Source organism: Ziziphus jujuba, chromosome 8, assembly GCF_031755915.1.
Source record: "Ziziphus jujuba cultivar Dongzao chromosome 8, ASM3175591v1".
NCBI classification, from domain to species: Eukaryota; Viridiplantae; Streptophyta; class Magnoliopsida; order Rosales; family Rhamnaceae; genus Ziziphus; species Ziziphus jujuba.
Genome location: NC_083386.1, coordinates 5,082,866 through 5,105,067, shown reverse-complemented (window position 1 = coordinate 5,105,067; position 22,202 = coordinate 5,082,866). Strand labels below are relative to the sequence as shown.

General features: G+C 32.3%; 1 protein-coding gene across 5 annotated transcripts; it reads left to right on the top strand.

The window, feature by feature from the left end:
• The first annotated feature begins 2,969 nt into the window (after positions 1–2,969).
• Positions 2,970–19,284, top strand: LOC125421229 (uncharacterized). Of its 5 annotated transcripts, none has more exons than XM_060820044.1 (14): positions 2,970–3,114; positions 3,383–3,918; positions 4,073–6,915; positions 7,328–7,774; positions 7,872–8,621; positions 8,848–9,294; positions 9,713–10,156; positions 10,267–10,710; positions 10,925–11,851; positions 15,295–16,020; positions 16,436–17,153; positions 17,469–17,564; positions 18,720–18,784; positions 18,964–19,284. In XM_060820044.1, exons 3-12 carry the CDS (start codon positions 4,075–4,077, stop codon positions 17,510–17,512), a joined length of 7,788 nt encoding a protein of 2,595 aa, XP_060676027.1. In that variant the 5' UTR covers positions 2,970–3,114; positions 3,383–3,918; positions 4,073–4,074; the 3' UTR covers positions 17,513–17,564; positions 18,720–18,784; positions 18,964–19,284. The 5 variants fall into 5 exon arrangements, with proteins under 5 accessions (XP_060676027.1, XP_060676028.1, XP_060676026.1 ...); XM_060820045.1 differs by having other exon boundaries at positions 4,068–6,915; positions 7,875–8,621; positions 18,964–19,283; XM_060820043.1 differs by having other exon boundaries at positions 4,068–6,915; positions 19,014–19,283.
• The last annotated feature ends 2,918 nt before the right edge of the window (positions 19,285–22,202 follow it).

The window sequence follows — 22,202 nt, the reverse complement described above, 5'->3', positions numbered from 1 at the left end:
AGACTTATTCATCAGTTTTCAACATTTAATTCTAATAGTTAAAGGTTAAACAATCAAATATTAAAAATTAATATTTTATTATAAAATAATGCTGCAAAAATATAGTTTTCAAAATTGTAGATCTAAGTGTAATCAAGACTAAATTGAGTGTCTAAATAAATTATTCTTTAAATAAAATAATAAATAAAAATTTGTCTTTGAAAATTATTTATTAAAAAGAAAAAAAAAACATAAAGCTGTAGGTTATTTTATGTCATTCTTACCAGAATTATATTCTATAACTATTATCTATCCAAAGCAGTCTAATCATAACTATCTAAGAAGGTTATTATATTTAGTATTAATTATTAGAATTTATATTTTTTTAAAAACTTATTACATTTAATTTTTTTAAAAAAAGTATTATCACACAGGAAATTGTACAAAACTTAGGCCAATAATATTGTAGTTATTTATTTATTTTTGAAAAGAAACCTCAGAATTCATTAAGATAGAGAACATAAATCATCCTGTAATATAGAAGAAAGTGATAGTAAATAATATATAAATAAATAAATAAATAAAAATTTCCCTTTTTTTTTTTTTTTTTCCTTTAAAGGAATAAAACTTTGCCTTTAAAGTTTCCATTTTTTTTTTTTTTTTTTTCAGTTTAGCGCGTCTACATATGTCAATTTCGCGCTTGTTGATCAAACTTTTGATCAATTTAAATATATATTTTACTGAAAATGACAGAGTCAACCTTTCCTTTTATTCATATGTACAAGCAACGCATTTACAAACAACAAATATAATGTTACTTATTTATTTCCATTTTATTTTATAACATCTATGAACCAAGAAAATTATAAGAATAAATAATGATTATTGTTTGGAAAAAAAAAAACAAATATAAGTATAAAGTAAATAATTAAATGGGCTTGCAATTCGTATATATGAAAAAGAAAGAAAAGGTTAAAAGTGTTATTTTAAATAAAATATAGAAATGAACTAACAGTTTGATTTACGTAGCGGCCAAATTAAAACAAAAATAAAATAAGAGGAACGAATTGTCAAATTTTCTAAAAGATGTATATAGATATATCAATAATGCTATGGATAATAAAAATTTAACCAAAATTATAACCCAAATGATATGACATTGACATAGCACTTCATCTAATAATGCCACGTCACTAATAAAATTTCCAATTAATTAATTAGGTTTTAGGATTTAGGTAAATTACCATCAACTCTTGCTCCAAAATATGTAATAATAATAATAGTAATAAATGCACACCAATTTTACCTCTGTTTATAAAACTTCACTTTGGTTGACAGAATAAACAATTTTTCAAGTTCTTTTACGTTTTGAAGATGTCTAAATATTAATTTTCTTTTATCAAAATTTAACTTCTTGTTTAAATAACCATATGAACACATTTTAAAAGTATAAAATGACGAAATTGTTTGTGTTGAAAATAGAATATGTTGGCAACAGATTTGCATGAAAAGGACTTTAAATTAAAAAGGAGAGTGGATATGACACGCAGTATTTTGGAAAGTGTAAAAAAAAAAAAAAAAAAAAAAATTGTATATTTTCTTATTTTTTTTCTACACAAATGTGGGTATTTAGATACTCTTGGGATTATTATAGGCTAGAAACATCAATATTTTTTTTTTCCTTTTTTGGACGTTAGGCTAGACAAGTGGATAAATCAACGAAAGAGTAACCTGTTTTAACGATGGCATTCATTTTAATTTTGTCATGTTTTTTATTTTCTCTTTTAAAATTTTTGAAAAAATTGTGAGTAAAATTTGTCTTCTCCTCAAGAACAGCAGAAACAAAAGTTACTTAAAAAAAAAAATGATGGATTGCATTAATACTTGTATATGGAATCTCGAAAACAATCCCCTGATTCTTATGGCAAAAAAATCAATAGTCAGTTTCGGTATTTTTTCTGTCTTCCTCTGAAAAAACAGTTTATTAATTCATTCGTCCAATTTCTTGATTCTTATTGCAAAAAAAAGAAAAAAAAAAAGAAAAAAAAATAGTCAGTTTTGGTATTTTCTGTTTTCCTCCGATAGCAGTTTATTAATTCATTTGTCCAAGCAAGAGACTTGAAAACCCTTTTTTTGTTCGGTAAGTTCTTTTAATTAAGTAGCGAACCAAGTCCTGGTGGCTTTTGCTACAGTCCTGGTGGCTTTTGCTACATTCAAGAATATTGTTGCTTTTTATTCACCCCAAAATAAATAAATAAATAAAAATTTATAAAAGTTGCTTTTGCTTCCTGCTGGAAAAAGGAACAGCTGAGTCATTACTTTGCAGCAAGAAAATCTAAGGTTTATTAATTCATGGGAGCTATGAAGCAACTGTAGTTTTTTATTATTATTATTATTATTATTTTTTTTTTTGGGCTAAATAGAATGTAGTTGACTAATGGTGCCTCGACAGTTGGTAGGTCTGGCTTAGTACATATGGAGATTCGTCTTCGGTTTTTGGGTCATAAATCAAATGTCTCGAACTCAGGACATTGTGAACCATGTACAATGCCAACCAAACTGAACTCAGAGGATCGGCATATGGAAGTTCCTCTTACAAATATATGAAATTATTTGGGAAAAAAAAAATTTATGCCTATTTAATATAAATGTTTGATTGATTGAATGTAGTGACAAGAATTATTGTGGGAAGAAAAATATGTTATAGTGGGAGTAAAAATACTGGTAAAAAAATTACATAAACTAATTAACAAATTAAGTAGTGATCTGTGACTCAGCTGAGAAAGGAACTAATATAATCGATCCAGGATTACCATCAGCTGTACTACAAAAAGATAATTACAAAAGCTAGCTGTCAACCACGAACCCCACAATCCTGTTTTATTTATTTTTTAATATTTATGTGATAGCGACACTTTGAATTCTCTTACTGCAAAGAAAAAAAATATATTATCTGATAGTTTCGAGGTTCAATTTTTAATTTTGCCATTGAATTAATTATTATTTCCCCCAACCCGAAGCGTTCACACTCATGAGTCCGTTTAGTCATCGTTGTGATTTGCTATTAACGCAGGATTGATCTCCTTTGCTTTTAGACATTGAAAGAGAGAAAGAAACACAGCACACTATATTAAGGTATGCTTTTCATGGTTTTTCGTTTTTTTCTTTTTATTCTTTTTTTTGTAATTTATGGCTGATTATTTTTTTGCTTATTTAACACCATTTACTATAGACAAAAATGTTAAAAATTCATTTCTTCTATAATAACATGCAACAATCCTGGCCAAAACATTATCTTCTTTGATGATTTGGTTTTCTTTTTCTTCTTATTTCTTTGTTTGTTTATTTTATATATCTCTATATATATTTTCACTTTTTGATTATCATTTATTACCATATGCAGGTTGTAGTGTTATCTCGATCTGTGATCTAAGCCTACCTTGAGAAGAGACAGAGTTTTATTGTTTCCTTGTCTTCTTTTTGTACTTTCAGGCAGTCTCTTTCATTTGATTCTAGTGTTGTCACTGTCACTCTGCTTGTTTCTGTGGTAGATTTCCTAAGTTGCTGTTCACGTTTGATTTTATTTTGTTGTTATAACATCTTTCAGCTTTTTCTTAAATCGTTTTCATTCACTTTCAAAAAAAAAAAAAAAAAGAAGAAGTTTGAGTAGCTCCTCAATCGTTGGTATATATATTACATATATATCGCAAAGGGAGTTACTGCTGCTCCTTGTCATCTTTTGTTCACTCTGCAGTAGATTTTCTATATTTCGATTGTCGTTTGATTTGTTTTGCTATTGCCCCACCTTTTTGCTTCTACTTGCCGAAAACACAACAGAAAACCAAAAAAAAAAAAAAAAAGATTTGGATACTCTGTTCTGAAGCTGCGCACTCTGCTCAATTTAATTATACAGAACAAGAAAGGGAATATCAAAGCCAGGTATGTGGTTTAATTAATTTTCCTTGGTCGTCGTTTTTATGTATAGTTTGCTTAATTTGTTGTGAATCTGATTTAGTTTGGCATTGTCATGTTAACACTTTGAGTGGAATTCATATTAATTAGATACCTTTTTACTATATTTATTCAAGGTAAGTAATGGAGTGTCTGATGGCGATTGGTACTTGGATTACTGGAAAAATAGCTGATTACACAGTTGCACCTGTTGGCCATAAATTGGGCTATATCTTCCACTACAAACGCAATGTTGGAAACCTTATAAGTGAAACTCAGGATTTGAATCTTGAGAAAAGAAGGATTGAAGACTTGGTGGATGTCGCTAGAAGAAATGGTGAAGAAATCCATGACCATGTTAATGACTGGCTATGCAAAGTTGGTGAGATCACTAAGGAAGCCGAAAAGCTTTTAGGAGATGAAAACCACACAGATATCAAGTGTACTTTCAGGGCGTCCTTTCAGAATTTGGTGCAACGGTATCGACTAGGTAGGAAGGCCGAGAAGATGGGCGAATCTGTTGTCAAAATCAGAGGCAAGGTCCGGTTTGACAGCATCTCTTACCGTCCAAAATTGCGAAGTAATTTCCGAAATAAAGATTTCATAAACTTTGATACAAGAAAGGAAATTACGACGAGAATCATGGAGGCATTGGAGGATGGCAATGTCAAAATGGTTGGAGTGTATGGCATGCCTGGTGCAGGCAAAACCACACTCGTTAAAGAAATTGCCAAAGAGGCCTTAGACAAGAGTTTATTCAAAGATGCAATTGTGATTACCGTATCACAAACTCCAAACCTCAAAAATATCCAACGAGAAGTTGCAGAGAAACTAGATCTAAAGCTCGATAAAAAAAGTATTGGTGAAAGATCACTTCTGCTACAAAATAGATTGAAGGGTGAAGAGAAGTTTCTTATAATTCTCGATGATGTTTGGAATAATGAACTAAACCTTGAGGATGTTGGAATAGTTTTTGAAAGTGATGATCAGAAGGGAATCAAAATATTGTTGACTTCTCGATTTGAACGAGTGTTAAATGATGATATGGGTGTCCAAAAGTCTTTCCCAATTGAGCTTCTATCAGAAGATGAAGCTTGGGATTTGTTTAGCCACATTGTGGGTGATTCGGTTAAAAATCCTGATTTCCGACAATGTGGAGAAGAGATTGTTGAAGAATGTGCATGCCTACCAATTGCCGTTGTAACAATTGCACATGCATTGAAAAATCGAGCCTTGCCTTTTTGGAGAGATGCCTTGGGACAACTACAGAGGTCGAACCTGACTATCAAGGACATGCATGAGAAAGTGTACTCTCGTATCAAGCTCTGTTATGATTATTTACAGAGTGAAGAAGCAAAGTCATTGCTTTTACTTTGCTGCCTGGGTGGAGAAGATGCAATCATACAAATGGAGTATTTGATGAGATTTGGTATAGGCTTGGACATCTTTAAAGGAGTCCGGACACTACAAGAGGCAAGAGACAGAGTCTATAGTTTGGTTGATGACCTAAAGGATCGTTGTTTGTTGTTGGATGGCGACGAGTCTGGTACAGTTAAAATGCACGATGTCATTTATGATGTTGCCATATCAATTGCAAAAGAACGTTATATGTATTGTTTTAGCGATGGTGTTGAGGTTGAAGAATGCAAGAGGAGAAAGAAACTTGAAGATGCAAGGGCAATTTCATCTAATGGTTATGTCAGTGCGCTCATTTGTGAAAGTTTTGAATACAAACAGCTTGAGTTAATTTTGATTGATGAAACAGAATCAGACACGATCTCAAATAATCTTTTTGAAAAGATGAAAGAGCTTAGAGTTTTAGGCTTCATCAGTCAGCATATGGAAGTATTACCTACATCCTTATGTTTCTTGCAAAACCTCCGTACGCTGTGTATGGTTTGTGAAAAACTGGATGATGTAGCTTTAATTGGAGAGCTCAAAAACTTAGAAATTCTTGACCTTTCAGAGTCCCCCATCGAGGAATTGCCAACGCAAATTGGTCAACTCACTTGTCTACGTGTCTTAGATTTGAGCGAATGTAAAAAACTTAGGGTGATCCATCCGAACATTATACCACATTTGACACGTCTAGAAGAATTGTATATGGATTTTAAGAATTGGGATAAGGACATTGAAGTAGTTAATGGGGAAAAAAGAAATGCCAGTCTTCTTGAGCTAAAACATTTGGTTCGGTTGACCACTTTGGAATTAAGAGTACCTGACATCAGGATGCTGTCACAAGACCTATTTAGTGAAACACTGGAACGATATAAGATTTTAATACAAGTTGATAATGAGAAAGAGGTTGAGGAACATATTGGTGTTGGTCTTTCAGCACAAATCTCACCTTCAAGATATTTGGCAATATCCAAGAACAACGAAAGCATTATATTACATGATTATGGTCTTGAAACTTTGTTGAGAAGGTCTCATGTGCTGCATTTCAGTGAATTACAAGGTGTGAATAATATTGTTTATGAATTAGATAAAAAGGGCTTTCAAGAATTGAAGCGGTTGTACTTAAAAGGGAATGATAAGATTCGGTACTTGATTAACACGATGGAACATATTAATTGTTCTGCTGCCTTTGCTAGCTTGGAATCATTGTCGCTTGTCAGTTTGACTAAGCTGGAGAAGATAAGTCATGGGGAACTCGTAGCCGAGACATTCAAAAGATTGAGTATTATAAAAGTAAGCAAATGTGAGAGATTGAAGAATCTCTTGCCATTCTCCATTGCTACACAGCTTGAGGAAATTGAAATAAAGGATTGCCAGATGATGGAGGAGATAGTTACTCATGAACTAAATGATGATGAGGAGGAGGAGGAGGATAAAATAGTTGATGAGTTTCCTCACTTGTGCTCCTTGAAGTTGGTAAATGTGACAAAGCTCAGAAAATTCTGTTCCAAAATGAAGAAAACTCCATCACAAAATGAAGAGGAACCTTTGATTGTGGATTCCACCATGCCCTTTTTCGACGGGAAGGTAGCTGCAAATTTCATTTCATGCGTATTTATTATTCTTTTACCACCTATATATTTAAAACAACCAATACTTGATCAATAACATAACACACATAAAATTCATTTTCTCTATTTTAATCTTTGTGAATAAAGTTAGATAAGAAATTTTCAACTCTTATCAGGAACACGAAACATGTATGAGCAATTTAAATTTTTTTAACACAGAGATTATTTCTTTTAATGGAGTTATTTATATATATATATAAGAAAAGGTAAAAAGCTGGCTGTATATATGTATATTACAAAATTATTATAAAGCCGTAAAAATTAATGGGTTAACCAATTTGAGAGAAACTATTTGGGCTTTTTATTTAGTTGTCTAAAATGAAGTAAAGCGAGACCTTGACTTCATATGAAATTGTACTTGTGTGCAGTTTGTTTCTTTCCCAAAATTGGCGGAATTGAAATTGTCTGGATGCGACTTCACCAAGATATGGGATGACCAGTTTCAACTAAGCTCCACTTCTTTCCGTAACCTGACAAAACTGGTTTTACAAAGCTGCAACTTTATGAAAAATCTATTTTCATCTGCTGTGGCAGTGAGTTTGGAACAGCTCTGTTCCCTTGATGTAAGTGGTTGTAGAATGATGGAAGAAGCTATGACAAGGAATGAAAGAATAGATAAAATGTCGTTCCCTAAACTAAATTTTCTGGCACTGAACAATCTTCCAAACCTTGTGTCATTCTCCTCTGGAATTTTCATTGAGTTTCCAATGTTAGATCAACTCTACATTCAAGGTTGCCCTGCATTTGAGACTTTCATTTCCAATACAGAACAGAACTTGTGCACTGGTACCATGCCATCTCTCTTCAACGAAAAGGTGACATTTTTCTTCTTTCTCGCTTAATCTTTTAGCTGGTAATTTATTTTAGATATATATATTTTCTGATTCCTCAGTGGTGATCACAAATACACTGCAGGCAGCATTCCCCAGCTTGAATAAAGTAGTGATTCAAGGCATGGATAAATTAAGGATGATATGGCAATATGATGATGAGATCAGTACTGCAAATTTCTTTTGCAAACTGAAATATGTAACAGTAATCAATTGCAAGAATCTGATGAAGATAATTCCATCTAGTATGCAGAGGAGACTCCACAATGTAACACATTTGTGCATAAATGATTGTAATCTGGTGGAAGAGGTATTTGAAATCCAAATGTCAAATAATAGTGAAGAAACGTACCCTGCAGTACCCGCTCAGTTGACTGATTTGAGGTTATTCCGGCTAGCAAAACTCAAGTTTGTGTGGAGTAAAGATCCTCAAGCTACTGTGACCTTCCCACATCTAGAGAAAGTTGTAGCTTCTGAATGTCCAAGTCTGGAATCAATCTTTCCACCTTCCATTGCCAAAGGTCTTTTCCAACTTAAAGGACTGGATATTAATTCCTGTGGGATAGAAAGAATTGTAGCTAAGGAAGAAGGATCAGAGAAAGCACCTCCTGAGTTTGTATTTCCACAACTAGGGGAAATGCAACTCAAATATTTGCCCAATCTTGTGTGTTTCTATCCAAGTTTACATACCTCAAGTTGGCCTCTGTTAACAAGGTTATATATGATTCAGTGTATGAAGGTGAAGCTTTTTCCATCTGAGTTCATCCAAGAAACAAATGTTTCAGCCCGTTGTGAAACGTTTCCAGTTGAACAAACCTCATTTTTCACCAAGGTTAGATTATGATCTCAACTTTCTTGATTCTTCCTATGTTTTTGTTCATGTCTCCCTTTAAAAGAAACTACTGCTTTTTTTTTTTTTTTTTTGTGCAACGAAATCTTTCTGCACATAAACATGGCTTTCATTTCTTGAACTCATAACTTTGCATACAATTGAACTCATAACTTATGCATACAATTGAAACAAGCTGATATCTAATTTACTTGACATTATCATGCAGTTTTATTTCCCTCGATTGGAGAAGTTGCAACTGTTCAAATTTCATTTCCAGAAGATATGGGATGACCCACTTGTACTTGGCTCTACTCCTTTCCGTCAATTAACAATACTGGAAGTTGTCGGCTGTGAGTTTTTGACAAGTTTGTTTCCATCTGCTGCTATGGCAGCAAGTTTAGAGCATCTCAATTCCATTGAGATAAGGGAATGTAGGAAGATGGAAGAAATAATAATAAGCAGAAATCAAATTACGGAAAAGCTGTCATTCTCTAAACTAAAGCGTCTGAATCTAAGAAATCTTCCTAGCCTTGTGAGATTCTCCTCTGAAATTTTCATTGAGTTTCCAGTGCTGAATGAACTTTCCATTCAAGATTGCCATCAATTTGGGACTTTCATTTCCAAGTCAGAAGAGAATTCCTGCACTACCATTCTGTCTCTGTTCAACCAAAAGGTAAGATTTTTTAAGACCCAAATTTATACATGCGTGGTTGGTTGTATGATGTTCAACAACAAAAATTTTTGTTAAATAACTTAGTGCATAGATAAACCTGCCCATTCAGGGGCTCCCAAATTATTTTCAAAAATTAGTCTTTGAGTCGATAATTTTTGGAAGAAGAATTTATATAACATTGCATAAGATAGGACTAAGAAAAACCTTAACTTCACTCTAGTTTCAATTTGCCTAAAAAAAACACAGGGGGTTTTGTAATCTTCCCATAAATTAGAGTGCAGATGTAATAAAATTATTAGTAAATTATGAAAAGAAAAGAAAAAATTGAGCTATCCGCTTGTGTGATAACTCCTTGCATGTGTTTGAATGGAAAGAAGCAGAAATTTAACTTGACATTTATTAATGTATGTGTCTGCAGTTTGTTTCTTTCCCCAAATTGGAGAAGTTGGAAATTTTAGGATGTCATTTCAAGAAGATATGGGTTGATCAACCTGTACAATGGTCTACTTCTTTCCATAACCTAACAAACTTGGTTATGATCAAGTGTGACGGTTTGAAAAATCTATTTTCATATGCTATATCAGCAAGTTTTGAACAACTTTGTTTCCTTGAGGTACGAGATTGTATAATAATGGAGGAAATCGTAATGAGCGCAAATGAAAGGATGGATAAAATGTCATTTCCTAAACTAAGAATGCTGAAGCTAAAAAATCTCCCAAGCCTTGTGAGATTCTCATCTGCAAATTTCATTGAGTTTCCTCAGTTAACTGAACTTTCCATGAAGGGTTGTTCAAAATTTGGCACATCCATTTCTCTATCAGAGGATAACTTGTGCACCACTGTGTCGTCTGTCTTCAACAAGGTGAGATTTTTAATGTTTTGCTACTTTTAAGCTGCAAATTTGATTAATTTGATTAATCAAACAAACGGTGATGTGATTAATTTGACATTTATTAATGTGTCTGCATGTAGTTTGTTTCTTTCCCCATATTGGAGAACTTGAAACTGTCAGGATGTCATTTCACCAAGATATGGGATGACCAGCTTCTACCAAGCTCCTTGTCTCTCGATAACTTAAAGATATTGACCTTAGACAAGTGCAAGTTTTTGAAAAATCTATGTACTTCTACTATTGCATTGAGTCTTGAAGGGCTTCGTGCCCTTCGCATAAGAGATTGTAAAATGATGGAAGAAATAATGAGCAATAATGAAATGATGGAAAAGGTTTCCTTCCCTGATCTGGAATATTTGGAACTAGAAAATCTGCCAAGCCTCGCATCATTCTCCTCTACAATTTTCTTAGAATTTCCACTGCTGACGACACTTTCCATTAATGATTGCCTTGAACTGAAGGGTTTCATTTCCAAGCTAGAAGAGAACTTTAGCGTCCCCATACCACCTCTCTTCAATGAAAAGGTGAGATGTTTTATGCATTTCTTTTTTGTGTTTAGTTTAATAAATCGTTTTTCAATATATTTACCACCTGTAGATTTATCATTTTTACTTATTTATATCTTATTTTGAGATTTCTTATTCTTCTATTATTATTATTATTATTATTATTTTTTTTTTTTTCTGAGGCCATTGTGAAAAAAACTCTCATGATTCCTAAATGGGGACATATACTCAGGCTGCATTCCCCAAGTTGAATGGTATGCAAATAGGAGGCATCGATACATTGAAGATTATATGGCATTCTGAACTCGCTGCAGATTCCTTTTGCCGATTGGAAAATTTAACAGTTAAAAATTGCAAGAATCTAATGAAGATAATTCCATCTCATATGTATCATAGACTCTGCAATCTAAAATCTTTGGAGATACGTCATTGTGAAATGATAAAGGAGGTTGGACTTACAAGTATGATGTTGATAAATCAAGGACAATTCACTGCAGATTTCTTTGGGAAATTGGAAGAAATAAATGTGTATAACTGTAAAAGTCTAACCAAGATGTTTTCATATAATGTGCTGATAAGGCTCCAAAATCTAAGCAAGTTGGTCATATCTAATTGTGAGATGATGGAAGAGGTATTTGATTTGGAAATACCAAATGATCATCAAGAAACATACGAGATAACTCACTTTCAATTGAAGGAGTTGAGTTTGGCAATTTTACCAAAACTGAAGCATGTTTGGAGTAAGGATTCACGAGGAATTTTTAAATTCCTAGATCTCCAAAGTTTTATTGCTTATCAATGTCAAAGTCTGAAAAATCTGTTTCCAACTTCTGTTGCCAAAAGTCTTCTCAAACTTCAAAAGTTGCACATAACAAACTGTGCAATAGAAGAAATTGTTGCTAAGGATGAGGGAATTGAAATAGAACCACAAAACTTTGTATTCCCACAATTTGAGGAACTGGTGCTTGTAAATTTGCCCAACCTTGTGAGCTTTTATCCAGGGCTACATACCTCAAGTTGGCCTTCATTATCAAAGATGGATGTGGTGGAGTGTATGAAAGTGAAGGTTTTGATGTCAGAAGTCTTCAGCTTCCAAGAAATACATGGGTTAACTCATGATGATATTCCATTTCAACAACCTTTATTTCTTATGGAGAAGGTAACAGCTTTAATCTACCGTATTTTATTTTATTATTATTATTTGTCTTCAAATAAACTATGTTTTTTCTTTCCTAATACCTGGCAACATAATCATAATAATAATAATAATAATAATAATAATAATAATAATCTTATGTTCTTGCTTTGAGGTTTGTGTTTGTTTTTTCAGATAGGAAAATAGTAAGAGTTTTAATCTACCGTATTATTTTTTTTTTCTGTCTTTTTGTCTTCAAATAAAACTAGTGTCATGTTTTTTCTTCCCTAATACCTGCCTACATAATCATAATAATACTCTTATGTTCTTACTTTGAGATTTGTATTTGTTTTTTTCACATAGGAAAATATACATCAAAACCTCCTTTGATTAACTGCTTTGTCAATTTTACAGAAACCTGTTTGTATTCTTGGAAGTTACATAAACACCTTCTCATATTTCTGTTTTTTTTTTCTTTTCTCTTTCTAATGGAACCCTTGTGTACACAATTTTTTTTAAAATTTTCACATGTAAATGGAGTGTACAAAACTATTAAAATGTCAATTATAGATTCCTTACCTGTATAAGATGAAAACTTTACCATTTGCTGGAGAATTTCCTCTATGGTGCTTTTATCATTTGTCTTTTTTCCCCTTACTTCAAATGGATTAATCAAGAAATAGATTTCCTATTGATAGAGTTGGTAATCCGAATTCCTATTGATCCGACCCAAAAAACTTGCAGTGTGACCCATTTGATGAATTTATTTTGAGAGAAAAACTCACCTCCCTCTCTCTCTCTCTCTCTCTCCCCCTCGTCAATATCTCTCTTTCGGTCTGCACCATTTCCGGCCACGTGCCAGCCACCGGTGAAGCACAGCTGTCGGCGAGCTTAGCTGCCAAGTTTGGCAGTTGGTCAACCAGCGAGGCGCCCAGATCAACGGATGAAGCCGGCGGCGGCCCATTTTGATTTTTCGGCGATTTCGCTGTTTTCCAGCCAACCCAGTCCGATTTCGTATTCTTTTCCCCCTATTTTGAACCTCTTGAGCTTGATTTTGAGGTCCATTCAGCTCAATTTCCTGTTTTTTAGGAGACACGACAAGTTGAAGTTCGGCTGAAACCTTCTGTTCACTTTCCGGCCACCACCGGTCGAGTTGAGTCCAACGGAGATCGGTAACATATTCCTTGTCCCCTTAACTTTCCGTTGATACCTTAATTACGAATTTTGGACACCGTTTGTGTTAAACCCTTCGGGTACCGGGTATTATTTATTCGAATAAAATATTAATTTATTTGATCATATATAATATTGTTGTTCTAGGAGCGCATATGAGTCATGTAATTGATCCTATGGAGGATCTTGGTTGGATTGCGTGCTCGAGGTAAGTGACCCACCTTCAAACTTAATTTTGGATTTTTAATTATATGTATTTTGTGATAATTGATTATTTGAAAATGTGATATTTCATGTGTTAATTGTTTAGTATAATTATATTTGGAATTTTGATGGCACAATTTAAATAAATTGAAATGTATGTGTATTAAAGCATAATTTGATTTTGACAAATTATGGAGATTTTATTTTTATGAAATTCAATTTTAAAGAAATTGTGAAATTGAATTGTTGTTGAATTTAATTGTGAATTTATTTATGTTTTATAAAAATGTATTTATATATTGATGAATTGTGAAATTTAATTATATTTTGAATTTTGAGAAATTGAAGGAATATTTATTTTAAATTATTGTTAATTTCATTGATGGATTTGAAATTGGTGGAATTTATGCGATGGATTTATGACGATGATTTATAAAGAAATTGTGGAAAATTTACGGGTTTAATTGGATGGAATAAATCCGATGGTACTTATGAAATTTTTGAGATTTTGAAAATGTACGAATTTTATGATTTTTAGATGCACAATACACGTACTGGTGTTCTGTATACATGGATATGATTAGCGCGCATGTGGATGTGATTAGTGCGCAAGTGGGTGTGAGTAGCGCATAGGTGATTTATGGGGTTGTCTTGTAATTGCCATTGGACGAGGGTAGGCTGCCCCTCCATGGCCGGGACGCCTGTTTACAGCGACGCGGTGGGATGCCACGTGACCGTATGCTGGTTTCTCTCTTTAACCTCCTGCTTGGCGATGCTTGGGATGCTGGGTACCGTTGGCGCCATTGGTATATAGTGGGTGCATAAGATGGTTTTTACGATGTGCTTTTGATTATAAAATATTTTAAAATTTTATTTAAATTAAAGTGTATTTAATAGGGCTTTATAAATTAAATTGTTTTGGTATTTTAAATTAAATTTTATAAAATTTATCGGTTTATTTTATTTTTATCCTATATTTTAAACGGATATTTTAGATTATTTTAAACATTTCCTTTAGAAATAAATTGATTTACTTTATTTATTTAAATATTCCTCAGATCATTTTAGTATAAAGTTTATTGTGATTTTGTATTATTTGTTATGATACCTTATTTATAATTTAATATTTGTTATTAGCATTATTTTTTATATTTTTACCTCTCACTATAAATTTTGGATTGTTAATTTATTGCCTTTTAATTAAATACGTTCTGGATTTTGGGGTTTAAAATATCGGATATTGTGAAAACGTTTTAAAAAGGAAACATTTCAAACTGAGTGAATCGTAAGGGTTTTGAGAGAAAATATTATTTTCAAATACTTAATAATTAATTACTTACTTATTTATTATTGATTAATCAAATTTATATTATTGTTATATTATTATTATTTATTTCTCTGATTAGTCGATTGGGTCACTCAGTGAGATGATTAGCATCTCATGTTGTCAAATTTCGTTCCCTTAGGCCCAGGTTAGTCGACGTTGATCGTCCGGGGGCGAGCTCGATGTCTTGGTTCGTTACTAAAAGTCCAAGAGGCTTTTCCTTTTCTTTCTATCTTGTATTATTTTTTTTTATCTTGTATTGTATAAAATTTCATATTCACTTGTACTGATAACGTTCTGTATACTATTTGGACGATTATTTATTTAATTCTGCACTGGTTTTCTGTCATTTATTTGAAGTCCTACAAACTTGTGGAAGTAAATTGTAGTAAGGTGGGAGGAATAAGGTGGTGTATATAGAAGTGTATTTTCAGTGCAGGAAAATTGTGGTAAGTTCAACCCTTAAAGGAGGTTATGCTGGATTTTCCCCGGTAGGATTTTCCTGGGTTCAGAATTTGAGAATTTTTCTGGAATTCTGATGAAGGATCTTGGACGAGTCCTAACAGATATGGTGAAAATTTTCAAAATAGGGATGCATTTGTGCAAAAATTGGAAAACAAATTAAGGAGGCTATAAATTGAAATTTTATCCTTATATATATATATATATATATATATACACACACACATAAATGCATTGTAATAACTTTCCCCCCTATTCTTTCTTCTCTACTCAGTTTCAATGTTTTTTGGCTGAAACACTTCAGGTTGGAGTAGGTACACCCAGAGTGATGATGATAAGTCAAGACCAACTCACAGCAGGTATCTTTGGGAAATTGAAAGAAATAAAAGTGAACGGCTGTAAAAGTCTAACCAAGATGTTCTCTTCTAACATACTAAGAAGACTCCACAACCTCAGCAAGTTGGTCATATCTAATTGTGAAATGATGGAAGAGGTATTTGAAATCGAAACATCAAATGATCATCATCATGACATAACGGAAGCAACAGTAACCATTCATTTGACAATGCTCCAACTATCACTTTTACCAAAATTGAAGCATGTTTGGAGCAACGATCCCAGAGGAACTTTTACCTTCCAAGATCTCCAAGAGCTCAATGCTAATGAATGCCAGAGTCTGAAAATACTCTTTCCAACTTCTGTTGCCAAAAATCTTCTCCAATTTCGAAGCCTAGTTATAAGAAATTGTGGGATAGAGCAAATTGTTGGTAAGGAGGAAGGACAAGACCAGGCAATACCTACGTTTGTGTTTCCTCAATTAAACGCTCTTACACTCCACAATCTTCCTCAACTGATGTGCTTCTACCCAGGATTACACGCATTAAGGTTGCCTTTGTTGAGATGGTTGCAAGTGTCTTATTTTATGAAAGCTAAGGATTTGTCCTTAAAATTCCTACGCTTCCAAGACAGAAGTAGGCTGATTGATTATGAGCATATTTCATTCCACGAACCCCTATTATCAATTGACAAGGTGATGAGCAGTGTTTGCCCTTTGATTTTTTTTTTTTTTTTTTTCTAGATTCTTTTTGTTTTAATATTTTATCTTTTCCTATGTACATACTAATTTTTTTCCGAAGAGTTTAATAAACGATGCCATAAATCATTCATACGTACTCATATTCTTATACGTCTTTCTAATTAGACAACAGCTGTTTTGCTTATTTATATTTTAGAACATTTAGAACTCTTTTACTGGTATATATACATGTACGGTAAGTATAAAGTACAATTTGATATTGATCTAATTGACATTTACCAAGGTATCCAAGTCAGCTGTTGAAATTAGATAAGCTGTAATAATGATCAGCTTTTGTCTCTGTAATTTAATTTGTTTATAATATACTAATTAAACTTAGAAAATTGATTTAGAAAATTGATTTTTGCAGGTTACATCTTCTAGTCAATATCAGGATCCGGTTGGTGACCAAGAAGAATGTGCGGGGACACTTTCATGTCTAAGGGGATTAAGACTATATGATATGCCAAACTTGTTGCATCTGAGGGAGGAGAGCTCGCAGCCCCAGACAGTGTTTCAAAATTTGATAGACTTAGACATCTTGAGATGTGGCAGAATAAAGAAGTTAGTGCCATCCTCCATCTCATTCCAAAATCTGGTGACTTTGAAAATCAGACAATGCCATGGAATGCCAAGTTTACTAACTTCCCAAACAGCAAGAAGTATGGCACAACTCCAATGTTTGATTATATTTGATTGCAAAAGAATGGCAGAAATAATTGTAGACGCAGACGAAGGTGAGGATATAGAAGGTGGTGAAATTACTTTTGCTCGGTTGAAAACTTTGATACTTGATTGTTTACCAAGCCTCACAAGCTTCTATTTGGGGAAATATATGTTGGGATTTCCAGATTTGGAAAATGTAACAGTAAGTCGTTGCTTTGAATTGCAAAGTTTCTCTCAACATGGTCATACAGTTAGCACCCCAAAACTTCATAAACTAGTTACAGTAGGTGCAGATCATAAGGTGATTGATGATATTAATACAATCATGGCTGTTAATACCCCCATGGATCTTAATACCACCATACCAGAGCTCTGGAATAGCCACCCCTGTACTACATTACAAGAACTCTTCAGTGGAAAAGGTACAAAAACCAAATCTTAATTTCTCCAAATTGTTGTAATTAGATTGTTGAATCTTGTCATAATTTTACTATTAGCTTTTTAAGATCTTCAAAAGTAAAACAAATTTGGATTTGAAGAAGAGTCTAAGTTTAGTTTCGAGGATTATTTTTTTGTACTAGAATATTGACTATGATGAATATATATATATATATATATATATTTTTTTTTGAAGAAGAAGAAGATATATATTTTTGAGGCAGGCTATTATGATTAGCAAGATTTTTCAGGTATATGTACTCTAGTTTGACTCCCTTTTCACTTGCTTTCTACCTCAGATCTCGCTCCTCAAATCTGTCTATTGAACAATTCAAACATCTAAGGCCAACTACTTTCTGAATTCATTGCTTCAACTCCGAAGTGCACGTGTGGAGGTACTTGATCGTAAACTATTTTTTTTTTTTTTTAATAAATTTTAAAAATGAATTCTGAATTTTTTTGCTAATTTCAATATATTTTATGATCAATCGGAGATTAACCATACTTTTTTATCCAGTTGGAGAAGTTGATTGAAAATAATGGGATTATCCCTTTTTTGTTTTTTTTTTTTTTGAATTGTACCATTAGAAAATAAGGAAGAATGACTTTTAATTTTTATGGGAAATATCTGTTTTATGTTTTGCCTTTTTTTCTTTTTTCTTTTTTTTTTTTCGGTGGGAAAAAAATGGAATACATTTTCAGAGGTTCTTATAATTATGGAGAGGTTTGCATAAAGGTGATTATTGAAACTTAATTCAATACAAATTTTACTCACAACAAAAATAAAGGAAAAAAAACACAAATTTTGCTAGGTTCGGTCTAGAAATGACCTACATCCTCGGTGAACTCCATCCATGAAGTCCTTGTACTATGAACAAAGATCAATACATCATTGTAGCAATTCCTCTTGTTTATACAGATTCTCTAAACCCAGAAACCCACTTTTACAACTTCTTTCTTTCTCACAAATCATTTACCCAGAATGATCCTAATCAGTACCACGAGAAAGAAAGGAAAAAAAAAAAAAAAAATCAACGAGAGGTTACAAGAAGAAAGGGAAAAACAAGCAGAATAATGGCCTTTGATAAAAAAACTGATGGATTTTGTTACAGCTCCTAATTCTGCAGTCGTGCCTCCTTTATAAGCTTTCCAAAAAACACAAAACTGATTCTTGTTGAGTCAGCTTCAGAACGCACAGCCCCACTTAAGCGTCTTGTCCAACTCTTTGAGGCATAACGACATCGTTTAATGGCTAAAGCATATATATAAAGTAGCTTTTGACTTTGACTATAGCCTCTCAATTGAATCACAACCGTCGCAGTGATACATGGCTCCCTCTTCCATCTTGTATAATTGGTGAAACTGTAAAGTTTTAAAGATGTGAAATATTCAGCTTTCCCCTGTTTTATTTTTTCATGCACAAACTATGCAATATATGTTACACCAATGGGTTATTGGAATCCTAAACCAATTAACCATGGGTTATAAAGTCTTTTCAAGGAATAATTAATGGGTTGGTTTATCTTTGGACTTTATTTTTATCATAATAGGTTACTGTGGAGATTGGTGGCTCATTGGGACCTCCAGGCCTCAAGAAATCTGTCTCAAAAAGAAGGTATATATTTAACCAAGAGTGTATTTAAATTAGCTTTACAAACCTTTATTATTATTGAAAAACATATATATTTGGAATATTTTTCTATTACATTTACCTTTGACAGAGCGTTTAATCATTATTCTTTAAAAGGAAAAAGTAAATATTTAATCATAATTTCAATTCTTGAGCTGCTGCAGATACATATTGAGAGCATAAACTGATAATCACATACTTGGAAATTGTTAAGGTCTCTTCCATTTTCCTACATTAAGGCTGCTCAGAATATATAGCCCGCTTACAACTTTTGATGATCCAACCAATTGGAAATTACTCCTTCAATTATATCAAGAAAATTAAATATTTTGGAGTTAATATCTCTGTGTTGTGGTATCGTAGAAGACATTGTGTTTCATTTGTTACTGGAAAATGTTGATTGTTTTAATAAATTGTAAAACATCTAACGCTTTGAGATTACGTTGAGATACTAGTTTTGTATGGCTTTACCCTTTTAAACATTTTGTTTATCATCATCAGAATTAATTAACGAATGTCGTTTGCGTTTGTACTAATATTTCATTCTCAATTATGTTTTTTTTTTTTTTTTTTGGGTAAATTTAATTACAAAAACATAAAGTGTAAGAAAACATGTAATGGAAGTTTAAACTAAACAGTACTCGTATTGACCACTGAGAACATACTTTCATGTTCAAAGTTCAAATATTGACCGACTAAAATTCCACCCTTTCCGGGTGCAATGAGTTATAATGTTAACCAAAACAAAAAGTTTAAAATCAATGGTCAAGCTCAGCACCATGGAATGCTAGATTTAATATCTTCTCAAACTGCCAAAAGCATAAACACGCTGCAGAAGATGAGGATAATTAATTGCCAAAGATTGACGGAAATAATAATAATTTAAGATCATGATACAGAAGAAGGTGGTGAAATTGAATTTGCTGAGTTGGGAAATTTGGATTTGGTTTTTTCCCCAAGCCTCACAAGCTTCTATTCAGGGAATCACAAGATGGGCTTTCCAAATTTGGAAATTATAGTTGTAAGTGGGTGCCTTGAGATGTAGAGTTTCTCTGTTCATAGTATTATAAGCACCTCAAAACTGAATAGTCTACTCATCCAATGGTAAGACAACCATGGAAGTCAATAACACCACAAATATTAATTGCAACGTAAAACATCATTCTACCTTGAGGTACTGCAATATTGGAAGAAGAAAAAGGTATGTAAACCCATTCTCCAAGTTAATTTCTTTAATATATGCTTTAAGATTGTTAATTTTCATTTAATTAATTATAGGTTTATAGTCTTCAAAAGTTATCTATAAAATGTGAAAGATATGTTATATTTTTGGTGGTATGTTTTATAGTCCCAGTGTCTTATATCAAGTTGGAGATGTCGAATGAAAAAAGAACGAAGTTTGAGAACAGAGGGCTATTTGATAGGAAATATCAATTTTATTTTTTGACCTTTATGGAAAAAGTTAAAAATAGTTTTGGAAATTTTTTTGGGGGGGAAGCAAATGGTTCTTTATAATCATAATTAAATTGTTGAATCTGCTCATAATTTTTCTATTACTTTTTTATGAAATTCAAAATTTTTTAAAAAAAAAAAGCGATTTGAAGAAGAATTTAAATTTAGTTTCAAGGATTATTTGTTTGTACTAGAATATTGACTATAATGAATGTATATATTTTGAAGAATATATAGTTTTGAGACAGACTATTATGATTAGCAAGATCTTCACGTGTATGTTCTCCAACACTTTTCAATTTTAGTTTGACTCTCTTTTCAGTTCCTCTCTACCTCAGATCTCGCTCCCTTAAATCTGTCTTTGGAACAATTCCAAAATTTAAGGCCAACTTCTTTCTGAATCATTGCTTCAACTCCAAATATGCATGTGTCAACGTACTTGATTGTAAACTATTTTTTTTTTTTATATGAATTACGAATTCTTATCTAATTTCAATATATTTTATGATTAGTCGGAGATTAACCACTACTTTTTTTTTTATCCAGTTTGAGATGTTGACATCAAATAATGGGATAGTTGGTTCTTGAAATGTACCATTGGAAACCGAGGAAGAATGACTTTCAATTTTTATGTGAAATTTCTGTTTTATGTTTTTTGCACTTTTGGAAAAATAAATGGAGCTTTTGACAGTTGGAAGCAAATTAATGGTTCTTACAATTATGGATAGGATTGCCTACAGGTGATATATAAATCCTTTCTTACAATTATGGATAGGATTGCCTACAGGTGATATATAAATCCTTTCTTTCATCTTGTATTTTAATTGGTGAAAAAGTAAATCTATGCATCTGTTTTTTATTTTTTACTTCTTTCATGCACAAACTATAATATATATATATATATATATATTACACGCATGGATAACCATGGATTATAATGTTTTTTTAAAAGATAATTCATGGGCTTGGTTTATCTTAGGACTTCATTTTTCATCTTGGCGTATCATAATAGGTTACTGTACAGATTGTGGCTCATTAGGACCTTGAGACCTCAAGAAATATGGCTAAAAAAAGGAGATATAATATTAAACAAAAAGTATATTTAAATGAACTTTACACAATTTTATTATCAATGAAAGACATATATATTTGGAATATATTTATATTTCATTTACCTTGATAGAGTATTTAGACAGGATCCCTTCAAGAAAAAAAGTATATTAATTATAATTTCAGTTCTTGGATTGCTCCAGGTACATATAAATGACAGAACATGATGATCATATTTAGAAATTTTTTTCCGATTATCTACATTAAGGCTGGTTAGACCGGCCCATATGCAAATTTTTATGATCCAATTGAAATTTCCCTAGTAATTGTCAAGAAGATTATATATTTTGATTTAATATTCTCTGCCTTGTGTTGTTGGATAAGAGTCAGACATTATATTTCATTTGTTGCTCCAATTAATACTGATATGTTTTATACATTGAAAACATTTAATGCTTTTGTTGTTACGTTGAGTACTAGTTTTGTATGGCTTAATTAATTAATATTGTTTGCGTTTTTACTAATTTTTCATCCTTAAGTGTATTTGAGAAAAAAAAATATTACAGTGTGAGAAAACATGTTATGGAAGTTTAAAATCAATGGTCAAAGTTAACAGCTTTAGTCTCTATGCTTTAATTTATATATAGTGTACTAAACTTAGAAGATTGATTTTTGCAGGTTACATCTTCCAGCTATGAGGATCTAGTTGGTGAACAAGAAGAACGTGTGGAACACTTTCATCTCTAAGTGCATTGAGACTCTGTGATATGCCAAACTTGTTGCATTTGAAGGAGGAGAGCTCGCAGCGACAAACATTAATGTTTGAAAATTTGATAGATTTAGACATCGTGAGATGTGGTAGAATAAAGAAGTCAGTGTCATCCTCCATCTCATTCCAAAA

Coding starts and splice junctions, on each gene's coding strand:
- LOC125421229 (XM_060820044.1), top strand. CDS start 4,075: ATGGAGTGTCTGATGGCGATTGGTACTTGGATTACTGGAAAAATAGCT. Junction 9,295..9,712: donor TGTCTCTGTTCAACCAAAAG/GTAAGATTTTTT, acceptor ATGTGTCTGCAG/TTTGTTTCTTTCCCCAAATT. Junction 17,154..17,468: donor AGAACTCTTCAGTGGAAAAG/GTACAAAAACCA, acceptor TTTCTACCTCAG/ATCTCGCTCCTCAAATCTGT.